At 37.1% G+C, this 22,503-nt stretch overlaps 1 protein-coding gene and 2 long non-coding RNA genes across 3 annotated transcripts; 2 read left to right on the forward strand and 1 right to left on the reverse strand.

Annotated features, from left to right (window-relative positions):
* The first annotated feature begins 291 nt into the window (after window positions 1-291).
* On the forward strand, window positions 292-11,843 carry LOC117326794. Its single transcript, XM_033883519.1, has 15 exons — window positions 292-409; window positions 2,211-2,251; window positions 2,402-2,468; window positions 2,774-2,811; window positions 3,055-3,127; window positions 3,389-3,420; window positions 4,800-4,872; window positions 6,129-6,163; window positions 6,384-6,456; window positions 7,292-7,323; window positions 7,615-7,657; window positions 7,873-8,745; window positions 8,996-9,148; window positions 9,364-9,406; window positions 9,930-11,843. Exons 1-15 carry the CDS (start codon window positions 373-375, stop codon window positions 9,997-9,999), a joined length of 1,683 nt encoding a protein of 560 aa, XP_033739410.1. The 5' UTR covers window positions 292-372; the 3' UTR covers window positions 10,000-11,843.
* LOC117326796 lies at window positions 966-1,769 on the reverse strand. Its single transcript, XR_004532511.1, has 2 exons — window positions 1,459-1,769; window positions 966-1,096 (listed from the first exon to the last, which is right to left on the reverse strand). It is a non-coding gene; the product is annotated as an uncharacterized LOC117326796 (long non-coding RNA).
* A 7,502-nt stretch (window positions 11,844-19,345) lies between the features above and the next one.
* Window positions 19,346-20,601, forward strand: LOC117326797. Its single transcript, XR_004532512.1, has 2 exons — window positions 19,346-19,552; window positions 20,171-20,601. It is a non-coding gene; the product is annotated as an uncharacterized LOC117326797 (long non-coding RNA).
* Window positions 20,602-22,503: the final 1,902 nt, after the last annotated feature.

Below are 22,503 nucleotides of genomic sequence, written 5' to 3' on the forward strand. Positions count from 1 at the left end.
CGTAGTTTTTCAACAATTGCGTCTTCTTTCACAAAAGAGCTCCCTGCAAGGCCGCTTACGGACCAAATGATACGTTCTTAGTTGAGAACGTTCTCAAATATTTAAGAACGTGTCTGTGAAAAACAATTTAAAGAACTTCTCAGCTAAGTACGTACTTATCTTGAGAATTGCGAATTAAGAATTGAGAGATTTCGTGAAAGCAGAGACTTTGTCTATATCAGGAAGCGAGGCCTGAAACGAACTCGCCCTATTAGTCACGTGACTATATTGTTCAAGATCACGTGAGTTTTTGCGGCGCTTAGTTACGAAGTTGGTTCCCGTAACATGTCTAAGATGGTGCGATGATTGCTCACGATATGTGTAGACTCTGATATGCTTGAAGCTCCAAGCATCTTGTCCTTTACGGACGGTAAGTCGCTTATGTTGTATTACATCTACAATCGGACATGATACAGAAATATAATTCAAATATTGTGTTATTAAGTTATTTCAATGTTCACATGGTGGCACTTGACGTTTGAATATCAACCTTATCTTGCAGAATGTGTTGCGTATTTTCTACACATCCTATAGGACCTATATTGAATCCTTGTTTCAGACTAAATATCACTATACACATTTTTGTTTTGGTTAGGCCTACATTTATGTATCTAAATTGGAATCTTTTAGTGTATTCCAAGACTGTAGACTAGACCTAATGATACTACATTGAACATAGGGTTAAACTCTCCTCCTCCCCACCCCTTTATCTCCTGTTTATCCAATGACGCCTCGGTTTTTCTTTGATCTTTTGTTGGCGATATATTGCATACTATGTGATATTTCAAATATCACATATGTGATATCTGAAATATCACATATGTGATATCTGAAATATCACATGGCATTTCTAATTGGTCCATGCCTCAGTCTTGAGGCGGGGCCAATTTCAAATGTAGGCGTGACAAATGAACAAAGACAGGAAATGCATTTCAAACAAAATTTAATGAAATACGAGTGCCGTTTAGAAATTTTCCGTCTTCTTTCTTCACCTTATATGCACGTACAGCCCTGCTGCGATGTACCGTTCTGTCCATAATGAGTTGTTCATCAAAACCTGACCAAACAGAATATAAAACCCTGTTCATATTTTATTAAATAAAATCTATTTTAACAGGTCAGTAAAAAAAAGCATACATTACATGATTACATATAAAATTTCAGTCATTTAAAAAAAATGGTTATACAGATTACGCTAAATGTAACAATATACTTTCGTTGCACAAAAATCCTATCATAAACAAAATAGTGATGAAAATGATAACAAGACGAGTGGATAAAAACACCGATTAACCGATTCATTGATTTCTTTAAACAATTTCACGGATTTTGAAAGGATTTTGTGACATTGTGAACGTCGAAATTTACGAAAAATATTTCATTTCACAATTTGTTCAAACGATATGATTTTAGACTTACCTGCTTGGTAAAGGGAAGTAGCGTAGGTCCTCTTTCCGGAATGGTTTATGTAATTTCCCTCGAATCCTGCAGTCTTTCACATGTTTTTCACATTACCATTCAGTTCATTTACAACAATTGGCTGAGCTAATTGCTTGGTATCAACTATTCCAATGTCAGTAGCTACCGTGTCACTATCTTCAAGTTCATACTCATACTTATCTACGGCCTGTGATAATGTTATATCGTCGAGGTCAGTGAACACATCGACATCAGTGATCAGTACCTGATCCGTCATGGTTGACAGTCTCACTAGAAATGAATGGGCTACTGTGACAGAAAACAAAACGTGTCAGAAATTGGCGGGAAACATATCACAGTGACAGGCTTCTGATCAATTTTATAGCTCCACCCCTAGGCACGTGGGTGACAAAACCTCGGCTGTCATTGGATAAAACAGATACAAAATGGGTACTCGTGACGTATCGCATATATCACACTCGTGCTACGCACTCGTGTGATATATCCGATACATCACTCGTACCCATTATGTATCTATTACATAACACGAAGGCGATCTACAGGGATGGGGGGTAATTGTAATTTGTAATTAATCTAACTCCAAAACAAAATCGTTACGGAATTCGGACTAACTCGTGTAATTGTATCACAGGGGCCTGTCACAATCTATAATTTGTCATATGAGTTGGTTGCTAAAATTCTGGAACACAATTTGTTGTTACTTTTATTCATTTGCGTTATTTTATTTCCAGATCCTGTGAAAGTAACGAGGAGAGAAAATAATTATACCAGGGTAAATATTCAGATTTTCATTTTATCATTGCCATTGACTGAAATAATTTATCAAAATATATCATAACACATTTGCTACACAACTTATACATTGAATCTGTGTGTATGAAGTTGATCTATTGACTAAACTAATGTCCTATTTATAATGTAGGCATATGTCCCTTCTCAAGAAATCGAAGCAGATCTGAAAAGGATTTCAGGAAAACTAAATGAGTGTTGTAAGTACAATATGCCCTGATTTATTCTACAAACTGCCCTCCTTCTAAAAAATTCTGACCTCCTTCAACATTATTAAGATTACACAGATATATTGAAATCAATTTTAATTGAAATATTTGTAAAAAGGTATACAGTTGTACTAATGTCTGTAATTATGTTTATAAGATACTGTTATTATTAAAAAGGAATTTCATCATGTAAAATAATCTAACTGATCAGTTTATGATCAATGTCAATCACTGATGTATTTTCGATATTTCAGTTTCAGTATGATATGTTAATTATCTGCTTTCTTTCTGTGTAGTGTATGATAGTTACAGAAGAGACATTGACACTCTCAAGGTAAGGTAATTTTTTTGTTGAATTGTTTTAAACTTAAATTCAATGTTAAATGATCATGGAGATTTAGGAAGTTAATTTAATGGATACTGAGTGGTATCAATGAAAAGATATTTTAACTTTGACCTCATTAGTTTTTACTGCCATCTGATCATACAATGTACCTCCCCAATAAATCACCAGTATTCCTATAATTATGATACAGTAACACATACATGTGATAACCCCAGTTTCATTCTATTTCAGCCAAATGTCGACATTGACAATGAAATGGCATTATTGATAGCAGCCGAGGAGGATGTACAACAGTCCAGGCGAAGTAAGTTAAAACTGTACAGGTTAAACTGAAACAGTTGATCTCGTATCTAGTATACATACTGAAATTAATTTGTATTATTGAGAATAAGATCATATTTGACTCTATATTAATCCTACATTTAAGTTGTTTAGAAAAAGCAAACACGTGTGTTTATTCTACTTAATAACAGGATGAATTCAACACCAATAATAATTAATAAGTAATAAACACAAGTTATTGGCCCGTATGGACTCGATATATATCGTTTCTATTATTTTGTAGGCCTCAGAAGAAGAGCACGAAAGATTTGCCCGGTAAATATAAAATTAATTTAGCTCTCCTCATTTCTCCCCTCCTCTCTCATCACCTTTTACATTGTAAGTCCTCACCCATACTAATCTTCCACTCCCGTCATTCTCCCCTTTTCCTCTCATTCCCATCATTTGCCCTCACCCCTTCTAATCTCCCACTCCTATTGTTCTCCCCTTTCCCTCCCATTCCCATCATGAGCCCTCACCCCTCCTAATCTCCCACTCCTGTCATTCGCCCCTTTCCCTCTCATTCCCATCATTAGCCCTCACCCCTCCTAATCTCCCACTCCTGTCATTCTCCCCTTTCCCTCTCATTCCCATCATGAGCCCTCACCCTACCCTCTCTGAGAAGTACATGTGTAGTGTCGAGTATGACGAGTTATAACAGATAATGGTACAATGTTGTAGCTTTATAGAAAAGATTTGAATGTACAATTTTAACAGTAGGAATGATGATTAATTAATTACATCTAATGACCCAAGGTTTTACATATAATGACCCAGAGTTTTACACCCAACGACCAAGAGTTTTACACCTAACGACCCAGAGTTTTACACCCAACGACCAAGAGTTTTACATCAAATGACCTAGAGTTTTATGTGTAATGACCCAGAGTTTTACACCCAATGACCCAGAGTTTTACACCCAACGACCAAGAGTTTTACATCAAATGACCCAGAGTTTTACATCAAATGACCCAGAGTTTTATGTGTAATGACCCAGAGTTTTACACCCAACGACCCAGAGTTTTACACCCAATGACCCAGAGTTTTACACCCAATGACCAGAGTTTTACACCCTATGACCCATAGTTTTACACCCAATGACCAGAGTTTTACATCTAATGACCCAGAGTTTAACATCCAATGACCCAGAGTTTTACACCCAATGACCCAGAGTTTTACATCTAATGACCCAGAGTTTTACACCCAATGACCCAGAGTTTTACACCCAATGACCCAGAGTTTTACACCCAATGACCCAGAGTTTTATGTTTAATGACTCAGAGTTTTATGTGTAATGACCCAGAGTTTTACATCAAATGACCCAGAGTTTTACACCCAATGACCCAGAGTTTTACACCCAATGACCAAGAGTTTTACACCCAATGACCCAGAGTTTTACATCCAATGACCCAGAGTTTTACATCCAATGACCCAGAGTTTTATGTGTAATGACCCAGAGTTTTACATCAAATGACCCAGAGTTTTACATCAAATGACCCAGAGTTTTACAACCAATGACACAGACTTTTACACCCAATGACCCAGAGTTTTACACCCAATGACCCAGAGTTTTACACCCAATGACCCATAGTTAAATAAACTTACAACATTTACTCTGGTTTCAATTATTATATTCCCTTTATTTCAATTTCTAGTCAAATGGCCCCACTCAAGAAGAAGAACAGGAATTAAAAACATTGAACAAAAGCTCTGTCAGAAAGATGTACGGTAAGTTTACAATATCCTTATCTAAATGTTGTATTTAAATACTTGAACTAATTTTTTAGCTCGTCTCTTCTAAGAAGAGTGAGAGCTTATGTTGTCACTCCGATGTCGGCGTTGGTTTTTCAAATGTTAAATTTTCTGTGTAAGTGTTGAAAGGCATAGTAATTTATGGTAATATGGTCCCTGTGGGGGTTAAACTATCCCCTGCCGGAGTTAAAGATTTTTTGAAATAAAAGCCAGATTTTTGAAACATTTTGGACTTAAAAAAATGTTTGCATTTAAGTTTTTGGTGCAAGTGTTGAAGAACTTTATAATTTTACTAGGGTGCTGATATTTGGCAATAGCGTCCCTTTGGAGTAAGACAATCCCTTCCTGGAGTAAAACTTAAAAAAAAAATAGATTTTTTCTTTTTAAATCTGTGTTTTTTTGTTCTTAAATCTTTGGACTTTGTTTTAAGTTGATGTTGTTAGTGTTGAAAGGCATAGTAATACATGGTATTAGGTTCCCTGTGGGGATTAAACTATCCCTTGACAGAGTTAAACTGAAAGAGTTTTTGGGCGAAAAAACACATTTTTAAAATTTTTGTGCAAATGTTGAAAGCTATTAACACATCTCTTTATGATTGTACTAGGGTGCTGATATTTGGTAAAAGAGTCCCTATGGAGTTACAATATCCCTTCTTGGGGTGAAACTTAAAATAAAACAATGTGAAAATGCTCACATTAGACAATTTATACCAGTCCACATTTTTCAAGGGAAACAACTCTCATTAGGATAATATTTTACCAAAATATTGAAGAAATATGTCCAAAAGCAATTACATTTGTATTCAATATATTCATTTAATCTACAACAGCATAGCTTGTCTCCCAAATGTTTGTCAATAAATAATTTATATATATATATGTATATATATTGGTATGGTTTTGAAAATTGCATAAATTCAAAAAACATCATCTGATGAAGTAAACAATATAAATATTATTAATGCAATTAGCAAAACATTCCAATTAATATCAACTAACCCCCCCCCCCCCCCCCCACCTAAAAAAAACAACAACAAAAAAAACTGATTGATGATGACTTTACATATTGAATAACATACTAGATTTGTATACCTGTAAACCAACTGAACTCAAACAAGCATAGAATTTGAAATGCAAATAAACTGAATGTTTTTTGAAATATAATCTTAATGTCCACTCTTTATTGTATATTTGTTTGAAGGTGTTGTAAATATATGTTTATTTTATTTTCAGAATTAGATGATTTCAAGCGAGATTTTGATACAAAGGTAAAAATTATAATACAAAAGATAAAATTAAATGTTGATAGATTTTATACATCTGCCAACTATAACATATATATCTGCTGTAAATTCCCGCAGGTCATCAATAAAAAACTAAACATAAGTTTTTTTGTTTTTTTTTTGTCACAGAAAAATCTATGTTAATTTTATTGTAGCCTTCCCTTGTTGCTTGAATACAGAAAAATTTATGTAAATCTTATTGCAGCCTTTTGTTGCTACTGAGATGGTGGATTTGAGTTTTGAGAGGATTGTAGACAACATTCGCAGGAGGCAGCAGGGTAAGTTTTCTTATCCTGATTATCTCCCCTGATCAGTGTCAGACTTAAATCATGGTTATCTCCCCTGATCAGTGTTAGACTTAGATCCTGGTTATCTCCCCAGATTAGTGTCAGACTTAGATACTGGTTATCTCCCCTGATCAGTGTCAGAGTTAGATCCTGGTTATCTCCCCTGATCAGTGTTAGACTTAGATCCTGGTTATCTCCCCTGATCAGTGTCAGACTAAGATCCTGGTTATCTCCCCTTATCAGTGTCAGACTAAGATCCTGGTTATCTCCCCTGATCAGTGTCAGAGTTAGATCCTAGTTATCTCCCCTTATCAGTGTTAGACTTAGATCCTGGTTATCTCCCCTGATCAGTGTCAGACTAAGATCCTGGTTATCTCCCCTGATCAGTGTCAGACTAAGATCCTGGTTATTTCCCCAGATCAGTGTCAGAGTTAGATCCTGATTATCTCCCCTTATCAGTGTCTGACTTAGATACTGGTTATCTCCCCTGATCAGTGTCAGAGTTAGACTCTGGTTATCTCCCCTGATCAGTGTCTGACTTAGATACTGGTTATCTCCCCTGATCAGTGTCAGAGTTAGATCCTGATTATTTCCCCTTATCAGTGTCAGAGTTAGATCCTGGTTATCTCCCCTGATCATTGTCAGAAAAGCCTTTTGTTTAAAAAGATTTTATTATAAGGATAAGGGACCGCGGTGGCCGAGTGGTTAAGGTGTCCCGATCACTAGCCCTCCACCTCTGGCTTCAAATTTGACTCTTCTGAATTATTTATAGTACCTTGTTAAAGTCATGTACCATATATTTAAAAGGAGTTTTCTGTCTTTATAGCTCTCCAGAATCTCCGCAGGGAAATCTATGAGGCAAGTATAATTTTACAAGTAACAGTGTTTTATGAAGTGAAAGATTGATGGTATATCCAACATTTTACAAGAAAAACACTGACACATACATGTATAAAGTGAATGATAATTTTTTTTTTTTAAATAAATTAAAATTTATATCTATAATTAAAAAAACCATCATTGAACCATTTAGTACAGGTATACATTGATTATTATCAGACAGATTTGTTGTTTTATAAAACTTCAATATCAGAAAATAAACGTAATTCTATTAATTATGACACGTGATCATGTTTTATTCTGTTGTAGGATTCTGTACTCAGAGTGGCAGGATACTACAGGAAGGCCACAGGTATAATTATTATTATTTTTTTAAAAATAATATTGATGAGATTTATATATGAACTTTACATGGATTAAATTCAGTATCTGAGGAGTTAAAATATTGATGAAATATAAAATAATATCAGTCAGATCTTCAAAAGAGTAGATTAGGGTTAGCCTGTTGATCCTTTTTTTATTTATTGGAATGGAATTGATAAAATAAATTGTTATGTTTCATTTTAGAGCAAAAGAACGCTGATGTAGCAACAGAAGTAGTTAAATCATCCCTGACTGCCAAATCTAAGCGAGCATCTAATACTGATGTGGAAAAATCCAATTACCAACCAAAGATTACCTTAGTGAAGTCTACACTTACATCAGAGACAAACATGGGAAAGTCGAGTTCTGTGTCACCGAGTGTTGTTATTGAAAAGTCCCATCATACACCCAGCAGCACAAGTGAAAGTGATACGGAGGGGGACGAATCTTATGCTGCAGTTCAAGAGCGTTATCGGTCAGAAAAACTCAGACTAGAAAAGAACTTAGAAATATTCAACAAACAGCTACAAGAGTTCATTGACTCTCGAACAAGCTCGACTGAGGTTCATGAAGTTGCTGTCAAGTCGAAGAAGAGACGTCACACTGGTGCCAAAAAATCTGAAACAAAAACAGCCAAGACCAAAGCCAAAGTCAAAACTGTCAAAGTGGCCAAATTAGACACGAAAATAGCTAAAGCCAAAGTTGTAAAAGCAGCTGAATCCGATTCCAAAATGATCAAGTCTGAGGCAAAAGCAGATAAAGCCAGAGTCAAAAGTGTGAAAGGGGCCAAATCAGATGCCAACATGGCCAAAGTTGATGTCGGAGCTGCCAAACTGGTCAGAACAGGCAAACCGGATGTGATCACTGTAAAAACTGCAGAACCAGACTTGATTACCGTAAAAACTGCAGAACCAGATTTGATTACTGTAAAAACTGCAGATCTAGATGTGAAGGATGATGAGCAGAAGAGAGAATCTCAGGTTGTGGATGGAGGCTGGACAAAAAGGAAACCCTTCCGACTCTCCATGGCAGACATTCAAGCTTACGTTGATTCCTGCGATCCTGAGCTGGCAGGAAGTAAGTTATAGGAGACGTTATAATACATTGATGTTTCATTAGATTTATATGTTCGCCACAATTATGATGGATAGACAGAGTTTTCTGTGAAGATTATCTCCCCTATCACTGGGAGATTTGTAATTTAATCTAGCCTTTAATTTTTTGACAGAAGGGCCTATTGAAATACTAAAATCATTCATGTCTTATGATCTGTCAACTACACCAGTATGAAAATCATTGGTAGTCTAATTAATATTTTCCTTCATAGAACGAAGACGAAAGAAAAGGAAGAAGGGGGGCAATAGAAGCAGCGTTACAGAACTTCCACTGAGAGAGGAGGACAGTGACATCATCATCATGGACAAAGTCCAGGGACTTGGGGTGCTGCCAAAACTCAACCCAATGCCTGTTTACACCGACAGTAAGTTTGGGAGTTTATGACTATTTGTAAGGTGACACTTATAACAAATGATGAATATTCATGAGCATTATTTGTACATTATCCTTGGAACAAAATTAGCACATAATTAAATTGAACATTGAATATTGTCAGTGGACTTCTACACTAAAATATCATATGTTTGAAAATACCTACCAAGTAACTTAATTATCAATATCTTATTCATTCATTTTCAGATTTTCAAGCAAGTTGTGTGTTAACCCACCTATTTTCAAGCAGGTATGTAACTTTGGACAGAACATACTGGGGCCTAACCTGTTATCATTAACGACCAGTAACCAGGAATGATGTGTTTAAGATACCAGTACAGATCAACAAGACTGACCACAATGTCTAGCATGTAGTCTTGATGTTTGTGTCAGGTTCACGGTTTCCTCATCAAGGATGACAGACCTCCCATGTAAATTAATTTAGATTGATTATCTGTGTGGACACTGGTCTTTCATGGTTGTGATTGGACCCCGCTACAAATGTTTTTATTATATATCATAACTGCTTACATGAATTTTATATCACACAACACTTACAACTACATTTCTAACATTATCTTGTGGAATAACAAGCATTTGTTGACAGCTATCTCTTTGAATAAAATGATTTTTAAAGAATGAAAATTATTTTGGAGGGTAAATATCTCAGAAAACACTCCATTATTTACAACCAACAAGTCTCCCCTCAAACAGAATGTTTGATTGCTTGCTGAAATATAAATGACAATTTTATGTCTATGTTTTTATTACAGAGACAACTTCGATGAAGATTTTGAAGAAGACTACATTATACCAACATATGAAAGCGAACAAAAGTTTTAAATTCTATATAATTTCAATTTTAAAAAGTCATACTTGGCAACTCTCATTTTTTTTCGATTATTTTTTCGGCATTAATTGTTACTGTTCAGAATTTTTTTTATGATTCAATTGATTTGCAAGAAAAAGCAGTTTTAATAAGTGAAGTTTTTATGTTAGTGAGTTTGTCAAAAAGAATAATTATAAATGTACTTTTTGAGGCATGAGAATTGGAAGAAACTTTGATAAACTTTTTTTAAAAAGGCGGCAATTATAAAAATTATCAAAATACAGAATATTAACATTTTTATGAGATTATACAATGTCTACATCAATCATGATATTTAAGATTCAAAACATTTTGTTAAAGTTTGATTTTATTAATTTTCCACTGAACCATCAATATTTATTGGTATATAAACCTGTAGTTTTAACCTTTTTTGTACAATGTACCTCATAGTAAGCCATTATTGAGTGGACTAAGTGGAGTATTGTTGTATAGATCTATCTTTGTTATTGTATAACTTTTTCCTTTTTCTTTTTATTTATTTTATGTATATCGCTTAGATTTTTTACAGAATTTATGCATTTAAAAATGTATATCAGAATTTTCAAGGAAACAGGAAGTACCTAGATTGTACTTACATTTATTTAATATGTATATATCTTAGATTTTTTACAGAGTTTATACATTTATAGCAGAATTTTCTAGGAAACAGGAAGTACCTGGATTGTACAGTTTGTTTTCCTGTGTTTCCGACATATTTATATATACAATCTACATGTATTTTACATTTCTTAACTCGGTGTTAACAAAATGATTTAATATAAAGTTTATTTTGATATTGATTATTTGAGCTATGAAGTTAATGCTGATGACTGGTTAATAACACAAAACTTTTTTTTTTTTTTTTTTTTATTTATGTATATCTCCTAGAGTTAATACATTTATAGCAGAATTTTCAAGGAAACAGGAAGTACCTGGTTTGTACAGTTTGTTTACCTGTGTTTCCGACATATTTATACTTGTATATACAATCTGAGTTGATTTTAATATTGATTATTTGAGCTATAAAGTTAATGCTGATGACTGGTTAATAACACATAATTTATTTATTACTAATCAGTTATATCTAACAAAAGTAACCATTAGATAATTAAACCTGACCAGTAGTAGCGGGTCTGAAATTGACAATCTTTTGTTTATGTCATATAAGTTGTTGTGGATTATGCAGAATTGTTGGTCTAAATTTTGTACTTATATCTATCTATTACTTATTGGTCTGTATTTCATGAAGAGACAGATCTGATTGGAATGCAGGCTAAATTTAAAGTTCATAACTTTAAATATCATAAATTTTTGCCTTGAAGACAGATTCTATGGGACGGATTTCGGAGCTGACATTTTAAGACTGACCATCTATTAAATGAGAAGAAGGACTCTTTAAGGTTAAAAATAAATGTAATAAAATTAATTCTAAAACAAGAGTCCGGTTATTTGGTTCTTTAATTTTTATGTCTAGATTATTTCTTTGATTTTAGCAATTTTGCATAATTCCAACACCACACTACATGGTATCAAGTTTAACCATGTACGTTAATATGTACCATGTCATCATCGGCCAGGTTTACAGTATATATTGTGTATACTTATTAGATCTATATAAACACTACAATAAAACTGTGATAAACTTTATATAGCAACTTTACTTTAGAATCACAATTAATTTACTTTAAAAATTGTGCATTATTCAAAAATGTGAGATTTATATGGAAAACATCGATTTGTTGTATGTGAACACAAAGTTATGATAGGCGTTAGGTAAGAATATATTCTGTAAACAAATATCTAATACAACAATAAAGTTGTAAATTTGATTTAATTGTTTGTCTTTTATTCCTTTTGATATACGTAAGAATTGTACCTGTTGCTTTAAGTGTTGCCCCTGTTAGGGTCAGTAAGACATTATAAGTGACCTAGGGGTCAGACATTATAAGTGACCTAGGGGTCAGACATTATAAGTGACCTAGGGGTCAGACATTATAAGTGACCTAGGGGTCAGACATAATAAGTGATCTAGGGGTCAGACATAATAGGTGACCTAGGGGTCAGACATAATAAGTGATCTAGGGTTCAGACATTATAAGTGACCTAGGGGTCAGACATAATAAGTGACCTAGAAGTCAGACATAATAAGTGATCTAGGGGTCAGACATTATAAGTGACCTAGGGGTCAGATATAATAAGTGACCTAGGGGTCAGACAAAATAAGTGATCTAGGGGTCGGACATGATAAGTGATCTAGGGGTCAGACATTATAAGTGACCTAGGGGTCAGATATAATAAGTGACCTAGGGGTCAGACAAAACAAGTGATCTAGGGGTGGGACATAATAAGTGACCTAGGGGTCAGACATAATAAGTGATCTAGGGGTGGGACATTATAGGTGATCTAGGGGTGGGACATTAAAGGTCATCTAGGGGTGGGACATTATAGGTGATCTAGGGGTGGGACATTATAGGTGATCTAGGGGTGGGACATTATAGGTGATCTAGGGGTGGGACATTATAGGTGATCTAGGGTTGGGACATTATAGGTGATCTAGGGGTGGGACATTATAGGTGATCTAGGGATGGGACATTATAGGTGATCTAGGGGTGGGACATTATAGGTGATCTAGGGGTCAGACATTATAGGTGATCTAGGGGTGGAACATTATAGGTGATCTAGGGGTGAGACATTATAGGTGATCTAGGGGTGGGACATTATAGGTGATCTAGGGGTGTGACATTATAGGTGATCTAGGGTTGGGACATAATAAGTGATCTAGGGGTGGGACATTATAGGTGATCTAGGGGTGTGACATTATAGGTGATCTAGGGGTGGGACATTATAGGTGATCTAGGGGTGGGACATTATAGGTGATCTAGGGTTGAGACATTATAGGTGATCTAGGGGTGGGACATTATAGGTGATCTAGGGGTGGGACATTATAGGTGATCTAGGGATCGGACATTATAGGTGATCTAGGGGTGGGACATTATAGGTGATCTAGGGTGGGACATTATAGGTGATCTAGGGGTGGGACATTATAGGTGATCTAGGGGTGGGACATTATAGGTGATCTAGGGATCGGACATTATAGGTGATCTAGGGGTGGGACATTATAGGTGATCTAGGGGTGGGACATTATAGGTGATCTAGGGGTGGACATTATAGGTGATCTAGGGGTGGGACATTATAGGTGATCTAGGGGTGGGACATTATAGGTGATCTAGGGGTGGGACATTATAGGTGATCTAGGGGTGGGACATTATAGGTGATCTAGGGGTGGGACATTATAGGTGATCTAGGGGTGGGACATTATAGGTGATCTAGGTGTGGGACATTATAGGTGATCTAGGTGTGGGACATTATAGGTGATCTAGGGGTGGGACATTATAGGTGATCTAGGGGTGGGACATTATAGGTGATCTAGGTGTGGGACATTATAGGTGATCTAGGGGTGGGACATTATAGGTGATCTAGGGGTGGGACATTATATGTGATCTAGGTGTGGGACATTATAGGTGATCTAGGGGTAGGACATTATAGGTGATCTAGGGGTGGGACATTATAGGTGATCTAGGGGTGGGACATTAAAGGTGATCTAGTTGTGGGACATTATAGGTGATCTAGGGGTGGGACATTATAGGTGATCTAGGGGTGGGATAGGTGATCTAGGGGTGGGACATTATAGGTGATCTAGGGGTGGGATAGGTGATCTAGGGGTGGGACATTATAGGTGATCTAGTGGTGGGACATTATAGTTGATCTAGGGGTGGGACATTATAGGTGATCTAGGGGTTGGGACATTATAGGTGATCTAGTGGTGGGACATTATAGGTGACCTAGGGGTGGCACATTATGTGATCTAAGGGTCGGACATTATAGGTGATCTAGGGATCGGACATTATAGGTGATCTAGTGGTGTGACATCATAGGTGATCTAGGGGTGGGACATTATAGGTGATATAGGGGTGGTACATTATAGATGATCTAGGGGTGGGACATTATAGGTGATCTAGGGTTGGGGTTATTATAGGTGATCTAGGGGTGGGACATTATAGGTGATCTAGGGGTGGGACATTATAGGTGATCTGGGGTTGGGACATTAAAGGTGATCTGGGTTGAGAAATTATAGGTGATCTAGTGGTGTGACATCATAGGTGATCTACGGGTGGGACATTATAGGTGATCTAGGGGTGGGACATTATAGGTGATCTAGGGTTGGGACATTATAGGTGATCTAGTGGTGGGACATTATAGGTGATCTAGGGTTGGGGTTATTATAGGTGATCTAGTGGTGGGACATTATAGGTGATCTAGGGATCGGACATTATAGGTGATCTAGGGGTGTGACATTATAGGTGATCTAGTGGTGTGACATTATAGGTGATCTAGGGTGGGACATTATAGGTGATCTAGGGGTCTGACATAATAAGTGATCTAGTGGTGTGACATTATAGGTGATCTAGTGGTGTGACATCATAGGTGATCTAGGGTGGGACATTATAGGTGATCTATGGGTGGGACATTACAGGTGATCTAGGGGTGGGACATTATAGGTGATCTATGGGTGGGACATCATAGGTGATCTAGTGGTGTGACATCATAGGTGATCTAGGGGTGGGACATTATATGCGATCTAGGGATGGGATATTTATAGGTGATCTAGGGGTGGGACATTATAGGTGATCTAGGGTTGGGACATGATAAGTGACCTAGGGGTGGACATTATAGGTGATCTAGAGGTGGGACATTATAGGTGATCGTCCTTATGATGATTGCTGAGAGGATCTTTTTCACCGGTATGACCATTGCTGGGACTATCTTAATCGTCCGGATGACGATTACTGGGCCTAGCTTTATTGCCCGGATGATGATTGCTGGGACTAACTTTATCATCTGAATGATGATTGCTGGGAGTTACTTTATCGTCTGGATGATGATGGCTGGGACTAGCTTTATCCTGCGGATGTTGAATGTTGACACTAGCTTTATCGTCCGGATGATGATTATTGGGACTAGCTTTATCCTCCGGATGATGATTGCTGGGACTATCTTTATCGCCCGGATGATGATTGTTGGGACTATCTTTATCCCCCAGATGATGATTGCTGGGACTAGCTTTATCGCCCGGATGATAATTGCTGGGACTAGCTTTATCGTCTGGATGATAATTGCTGGGACTAGCTTTATCGCCCGGATGATGATGGCTGGGACTAGCTTTATCGTCCGGATGATGATGCCTGGGTTTAGCTTCATCGCCCGGATGATGATGGCTGGGTTTAGCTTTATCGCCCGGATGATGATTGCTGGGACTAGCTTTATCGCCCGGATGATGATAGCTTAGACTAGTTTTATGTCCGGATGATGCTGGCTGGGTTTAGCTTCATCGCCCGGATGATGGTGGCTGGGACTAGCTTGATCGCCCGGATGATGATGGCTGGGACTAGTTTTATCGTCCGGATGATGATGGCTGGGTTTAGCCTAATCCCCCGGATGATGATTGCTGCGACTATCTTTTTCGTCCGAATGATAATTGCAGACTGCCCATCTCAGGACTACTATTTATTTTTAAGAAATTTTATCATGGTGATAAGACCCTGATTTTTTAAATTGAGCACCAGCCATATATGTCTTTAAGTTGAACATACCAATTAATGTGTTGTTCTTTTCAACAAAAGAAATGTTAACAAGCTTGTTACTCAACAAGAGGACGTGAAAAGTACTGTAGAACAATAGGCCATTGATCCCAGCATGCTACAGGCCCAATATCAGTTCTCTTGGTCTCTTGGATATTGAGAATTTTTTTTTTTTAGCCTATTTGGCCACTATGACCTTGAATAAATATCGATGGCATTCATTTGAACAAACTTGGTAGCCCCTTGTCCAAGAATGGTACGGTTTAATATCAGCTTCAGAGCCTTACATCTATTTAGAATCGAAATGTAAATTGTTTAAGTACGCACGACGGACGTACAAAGGACGATTAAATCACTTGAGACTTGGTCGAATTTTTTCCCAAAGGTAGCAGTCACCTCGGATTTCAAAACAGTTTGATAAAATACCAACACTTGGTAAGGACCATCTCAGGATCATTTCCAAATAGGTTCAAGATAAATATCTCTAGTAGAAGTTAAAAGAATTTCCATTGGTGGTATTCCGGCAAACATTGATTGAGTAACCATGTTATAAGATAACACTTTACTTTATTCCGTACCACTTTCCAGATCAATTGCATTAGTGGAACTGAGGAAGATTAAAATAAGTTTTCCAGCATGGCGGTTTTTACCGCGATCTTGGATTTCATAAAAATAAGGTAAATTTGAGGGGTACGGACAATAGCCCCCCTGGACATTAGCCCCTAGGACAAAATCCCCTAGGACAAAAGCCCCTTCACACTAATAAAAAAAGTGGACAAAAGCGCCTTCATAAAAAAAATTAATATATATTTTTTTGTTGATTTTTTTTTATTTCAATATATATTTTTAGCAATGGTTATATTAAGTTCGATAAAGTGCTTAAACTCATTAATTACACAAAACAATAGATTTTAGTTGTTTAAGAAAGATAAGGAACTAACCTTTTTTTTCCTACAGGAATCAAACACAAAGACTAACTTTAGGAAAAAGGTGAAACCACATGTATTGCAAGATGGAACCTTATTCTATCAGCACAAAAGACACGGAGCTGTAAGAGTTGTTAAGGCAGATGAGGTCAATGTCATCCTTAAAGCTTGCCACGAAGATCCACTTGCCGGGCACCAAGGAGTTAATAGGACTAAAAGGTTAAAACTCGCTACTTCTGGCCGACACTAGGAAAAGATGTATAGCAACATGTTCAGGAATGTGACCATTGCCAACGCCAAAATCACTTGGGAAAGACCCCCTCGACACTTCATCCCATACCCGTGAAGAACAAAGCATTTTCAATGTGGGGAATGGATTTGGTGGGACCTCTTCGAGAGACCAGAAATTGGAATAAGTACATCATAGTGATGACCGATTACCTGACCAAGTGGCCAGAGGTAAAAGCCATTCGCACATAGACTGCAGAAGAGATTTCCCTATTCATTACTGAGACAATCTGCCGTCATGGGACACTAGAAGTAATTTTGACAGATTATGGACGAGAGTTTTGCAATCAAGTTAATGATAATCTCTGCAAACAGCTAAAAATTGATCACAGAGTCACCACACCCTACCACCCACAGACAAATGGTCTCACTGAGAGGAACAATCAGACATTATGCTCTAACAAGGTATGTTAATGCCGAACAAGATGACTGGGATTTGTATCTACAGAAAATAGCCTTTGGTATGAGGACCTGTCGCCAGACATCAACAAAGGCTACCCCATTCTTTTTGACGTATGGAAGAGAAGCAACACTTCCAATCCAACTGGACATACCAACTGCACTTAATCCCAACAAGGATGGTTGGTCAATGTCAGAAGACTTTCCAGAGGTTATTGACATCAGAGTAGCTTCTTTTGTTGAACTCATGAAGATTCAGCAGCAGGCAACAGAGGAAATATCTAAAGCCTAGGCCAAGGAGAAGATGTATTATGACAATAAGAACGATAGCATCATCTTTAAGCCTGGAGATTTGATTCTTCTTCTTCTTCTTTGGTTGACTAACCTCCGTCAAAAATGACGATTACGGTTGTGAGAAGGATTGTACTATGCTTTAAAAGAATTAAAAACAGTGCAGGGATTTGGTTACAGTGAGAGGGTTTTTTTTTTAAATTAATTTTTTTAGTGGAAACTATAAGATAAAACATTATGAGGGTGTGTTTATGGTGTGTGTTTGAGATCATCAAGGGCTGCATTGTGTATATGTGCCTTGAAGATCTCTAGTACATTGTACTGCTGCCACCGGGAGGAGGTTCCATTGTGTTATTGTGTGTGGGAAGAAGGAGTATTTGTATGTGTCATTGGTGGCAGATAGGTGTCTGAAGGTGTAGGGGTGTGTTTGCCTTGTCCTAGGGTCTGCTGGGTGCATGATGCCGTGTGGGTCTATTGCGACATGATGGTGAATGATTTTGTATAATAGTATGAGTCTGGTCTTGAGTCTACGTGTTTGAAGTGTGGGCCAGTTGAGTTTGTCCATCATGTCTTGTACTGAACTTGTGTTGTGGTATCTGTTTTGTACGTATCGTGCTGCTCTGCGTTGAATTTTTTCTATTTGGTTGATTTGGTTTGTGTTGTGCGGGTCCCATATGGAAGAGCAGTATTCCAGTTTGGGTCTCACTAGGGCTTTGTATGCATGTTCTTTTATATGTTGTGAGTTTATTTTCAGGTTGCGTTTTAGGAAGCCTAGTGATCTGTTGGCGTTTGCGGTGATGTTGTTGATGTGTCTATCCCATTTGAGATTTTTCTGTAGTGTGAGTCCTAAGTATTTGCTGGCGTCGACTTGTTGCAGTGTGTGGTCGTGCAGTTTATAGTTGTATGTTGTTTTGGTGCGTTTGTTTGAAGTGGATATGATATTGCATTTGTTTGGGTGAAATTTCATGAGCCAGTCTTGTTCCCACTGTCCTGCTGCGTTTATGTCTTGTTGTAATTTGTGTGCGTCGTTTATGTTGTGGATTGTCTTGTAGATGATGCTGTCGTCGGCGAAGAGTCTGAGAGTGCTGTGTTTGATGTAGTCTGGTAGGTCGTTGATGTATATGAGGAAGAGTATGGGGCCCAAGCAGGTTCCTTGAGGTACTCCTGAGGTGACTTGTACTTTGTCCGATTGTTTTCGTTCAAGTAATACTGTTTGGGTGCGGTGTGTTAGAAAGTCTGTAATCCATGTGAGTGTGTTCCCTGTAATTCCGTAGTATTTGAGTTTGTACTGGAGGCGTTTGTGTGGGACTTTGTCAAATGCTTTGGCAAAGTCCATTATGACAATGTCTGTCTGTTTGTTTGTATTGTTATTAAGTGTTAGATCGTGTATGAATGTGGCGAGTTGTGTTTCGCATGATCTTGAGGAGCGGAAGCCGTGTTGGAGGTTGTAGAGTATGTTATTGTCCTCTAGATGTTTCATTGTTGCGCTTGTGATGATGTGTTCCATGATTTTGCATGCGATGCAGGTGAGTGAGATTGGGCGGTAGTTCTTCTGAAGAACAAGAGGAGAATAAACAGAAAAGACGATAAGATCCTTTCCAGGTGGACAGGCCCATTCACTATTAAGAACGTTATTGGAAAAGGTGTATTCAGCCTGGAAAACAGAAAACAGAAAGTCAACATCAAAGACATGAAAAGAAACAGGATTTCGTCTAAAACCAAGATGTACAGCCACAAGCAACTGTCACGCTCGCATAACTCTATTGGTAAATATGGTAAGTATTTTGTGGTGTTTCTATGTGGTATGTATGTAGGGTTTGTATTTAGTGGTGCGCTACCTATAAGTCGGACCTCTCTGTCAGGTAAGTATTTTCGATAAGGCGCGAGAGATACGAGATGAGGGACGATCGGTAAGACACGATCTGATATTGGAGACGTTGTTATATTTGTCTCATATGAGTGAAAGACAAAGAAAGCTGACCATGGTAAGTGTTTGCCCTTTTTGGTTTATATTGCCCATGTATTAATCCGATTGGTTTATAGTATTTACCTGTAGGAGACCGGTCAAGCATTTATAGTTGGTGCGGTCCATTCGTGCGTGACTGAGTTGTTTACGTGTATGTTTGAATTTCTATAACTAGTTATTGTTTTTATCTATATGTTATAATGGTAACTATAGTATCAATAAGCTGTATAAGCAAGCTATTTGTATATCAGTCATGTATTAGTTGTATACGGGCCAGTTATTGTCATGTATTTAGTGTAAAGTAAGCGTATGCGTTTTCTATAGGTATGGAGGCCCATAGGTGATAGACTGTAGTTATTTATTGTACGCTGTGGACCCGCAGGTTTACCTAACTGGTAATTTGCATAAGTATGCTATATTATTCAGTAATTATAGTAATATTTAAGTTTGTGTTATTTAATTATCCTGAATTTATATATAATTTTATATCTGGAAATCCCAGTTTGTTAGGGTTGTAAATGTATGGAAGCGCGTAAGTGAAATAAATATCTAGCTCTTGTATACGCGAAGAGACTTTTAAACTACCTGGAATATTACAGATTTCTACAAACTATGTCCTATTTTCTGTATTTACCAGCTTTCTACTGTGGATTATCAAGAGAACTGGGTGAGATGGACCAGCCAACACAGTAACAGTTTTGACCATGACAGGGTCATCTACATGTGATATTCAGGGGCGGTATAACCCAGCCTTGTTTCCCGGTGGTGCAGTTGACTCATATAAGTCAGTGGTCAACAGTTCGACCTACATGTATACCTGTGTGGTTTCCATGTGGCATAGATGATGATTCTGGTATCGGCTGATTGTTGTGTTAACACTGAAGTGTTGTGAGATACTGAAGTATCTGCGCTCATAGCTGGCCACTCATGTGACGTGATAAGGACAGAGGACCAGAGGAGTTGATTGGAAGGGAAGAGGACAGAACTTTTCAAAAGTGAGTGCGAGTGTGTGTGTATTTTGTCTATATAAGTCTTATAAATACTGTAAATAAATATGTATATACTGTACAGAATGCTTTATTGTGTTATCAATACTGGGTATGGCTGTGCCGCTCTGACCACAGTTACAGCAACTGCTTCAGAAGAAACTCAGCAACTGCCAAAACCACTGACCAGAAGGCTGAAATCAAGAGGACAAATGTCAACTTTGCCTTCAAGACAGACAAGTGCAATCAATGCTTTGTAATTACTGTTAACACAAACTGTGCCCAATTTCACTTGTTTTCAATCTTATTGTTGATTGTTATCGTTACATGCCTTAATTTATAATAAATATCTATAACTGTATCTCCAAGTGTTTGATTTTGTTTATCAAACTATAATGATATAAATGACAGTAAAAGGATTCTATCAAAGAAAGCCATGATATAAGTAAACAAAAACATTCTACCAGGTAAAATACTTGAAAGTCAAAGCCACAATTAATGTAATAACCAGATGATTTATCTTCGCACAACAGTGATCGCTCCATAAGGGGCACTGGCACAAAAAGTATTTATAAGTCCAAATCAGAAATATCATAATAATATAGTTTTAAAAAAAATGGCTGCAGAAAATTTGAAAAATCAGAAATGTTTTATAATATTATGATCTTTGACAAGTAAAACATTATTAAAACTATAGTTGGTGACTCTAAAACAACCAACAACAAAAAAACTTAATGAACAAGGAGCCGCAAAGCTTGGCATTATCCCCTGCGCCCCACAGCTGCTATCAAAACCCAAATACATGTATATATCAAGCTCAAAGTAACAGTTAAATTATCAAGGAAACGGTAATTTGGTATTTTTGATTAAGTTTCCATGGTGACGGAAAAAATACAGAAAATGGAAGGTCAGCAATAGCAAAAGGCACAACTAGGGCACTAGTCTGATATATACAGAAAGTTTCAAGGAGCTGCATCGAACGGTTTTTGAGTTATAGCCCAGAAACAAAAGGAAACAGTAATTTGGTATTTTTGACTAAGTTTCCATGGTGACAGATAAAATACCGAAAACGGAAGGTCCTCAATAGCAAAAGGCACAACTAGGGCACTAGTCCAATATATACAGAAAGTTCCAAGGAGTTATGGAGTTATAGCCCGGAAAAGAATCTCGGACGGACACACGGACGGACGGAGCCCAATTTAATATCCCCCGCAAACGCGTTTCGCGAGGGATAAAAAACATACAAAATAATTGTCATGCTATGACTGTTGTGAGGACCAGACTTATATTACTTATACTCCTGATCATATCATACCATGTGTAGTGTGTAATATACATGTAATAGGTGACCATGCCTTTTAAGACAGAGTGGTATTATCCATGTTTTTCACAGCTCTGTGACAAGATGATCAAACAGCAACAACACTTGTGATCATTTGTTGACACTCAGAAAGGAACTAAGATAAAAACATTAATGTAAAAAATAACATATCTAAACAAATATTGGAGGAGAACAAACTATCAGGCTCTGGTTTCATCAATACTTCTCAACTTCACTAAAATTCTCCAAAGAAAAGCATAACAGGATTTAAGGAAAAATCTTAAGGAAAATTCCTTCACTTCTGTAATGTTTTCCTATGGACATTTTTTTTCAGATAGAAAACTTTCTTACATAAAGTAAAGGCTAGGCAGATGTACTGTATCAGTCCTGTATTTTGAATTGTTCCACTGTTCTGAGGACGGCATACCTAGTATGCCGAAACATGTAAACCATTAAACCTGTTGAAGATCTTCCTACGGATGTTGTCTGGTCTTCTTTACTTATTGTTTACATAAAGTATTTAAGGAATATTGATGAAACTGGGCCAAGATTACAACAGAGTTACAATGGTGAAGTTCAAATTCTTCAACAATATATAAGAAGTAATTACTAAACTTTTACTTTCGTTGGTTGCATTTCTTATGCAACACTGAACAACTAAAC

The sequence above is a fragment of the Pecten maximus genome, chromosome 5 (genome assembly GCF_902652985.1).
Source record: "Pecten maximus chromosome 5, xPecMax1.1, whole genome shotgun sequence".
Taxonomy (NCBI): Eukaryota; Metazoa; Mollusca; class Bivalvia; order Pectinida; family Pectinidae; genus Pecten; species Pecten maximus.

Coding starts and splice junctions, on each gene's coding strand:
- LOC117326794 (XM_033883519.1), top strand. CDS start 373: ATGCTTGAAGCTCCAAGCATCTTGTCCTTTACGGACG. Junction 2,252..2,401: donor GAGAAAATAATTATACCAGG/GTAAATATTCAG, acceptor TTTATAATGTAG/GCATATGTCCCTTCTCAAGA. Junction 6,164..6,383: donor AGCGAGATTTTGATACAAAG/GTAAAAATTATA, acceptor ATCTTATTGCAG/CCTTTTGTTGCTACTGAGAT.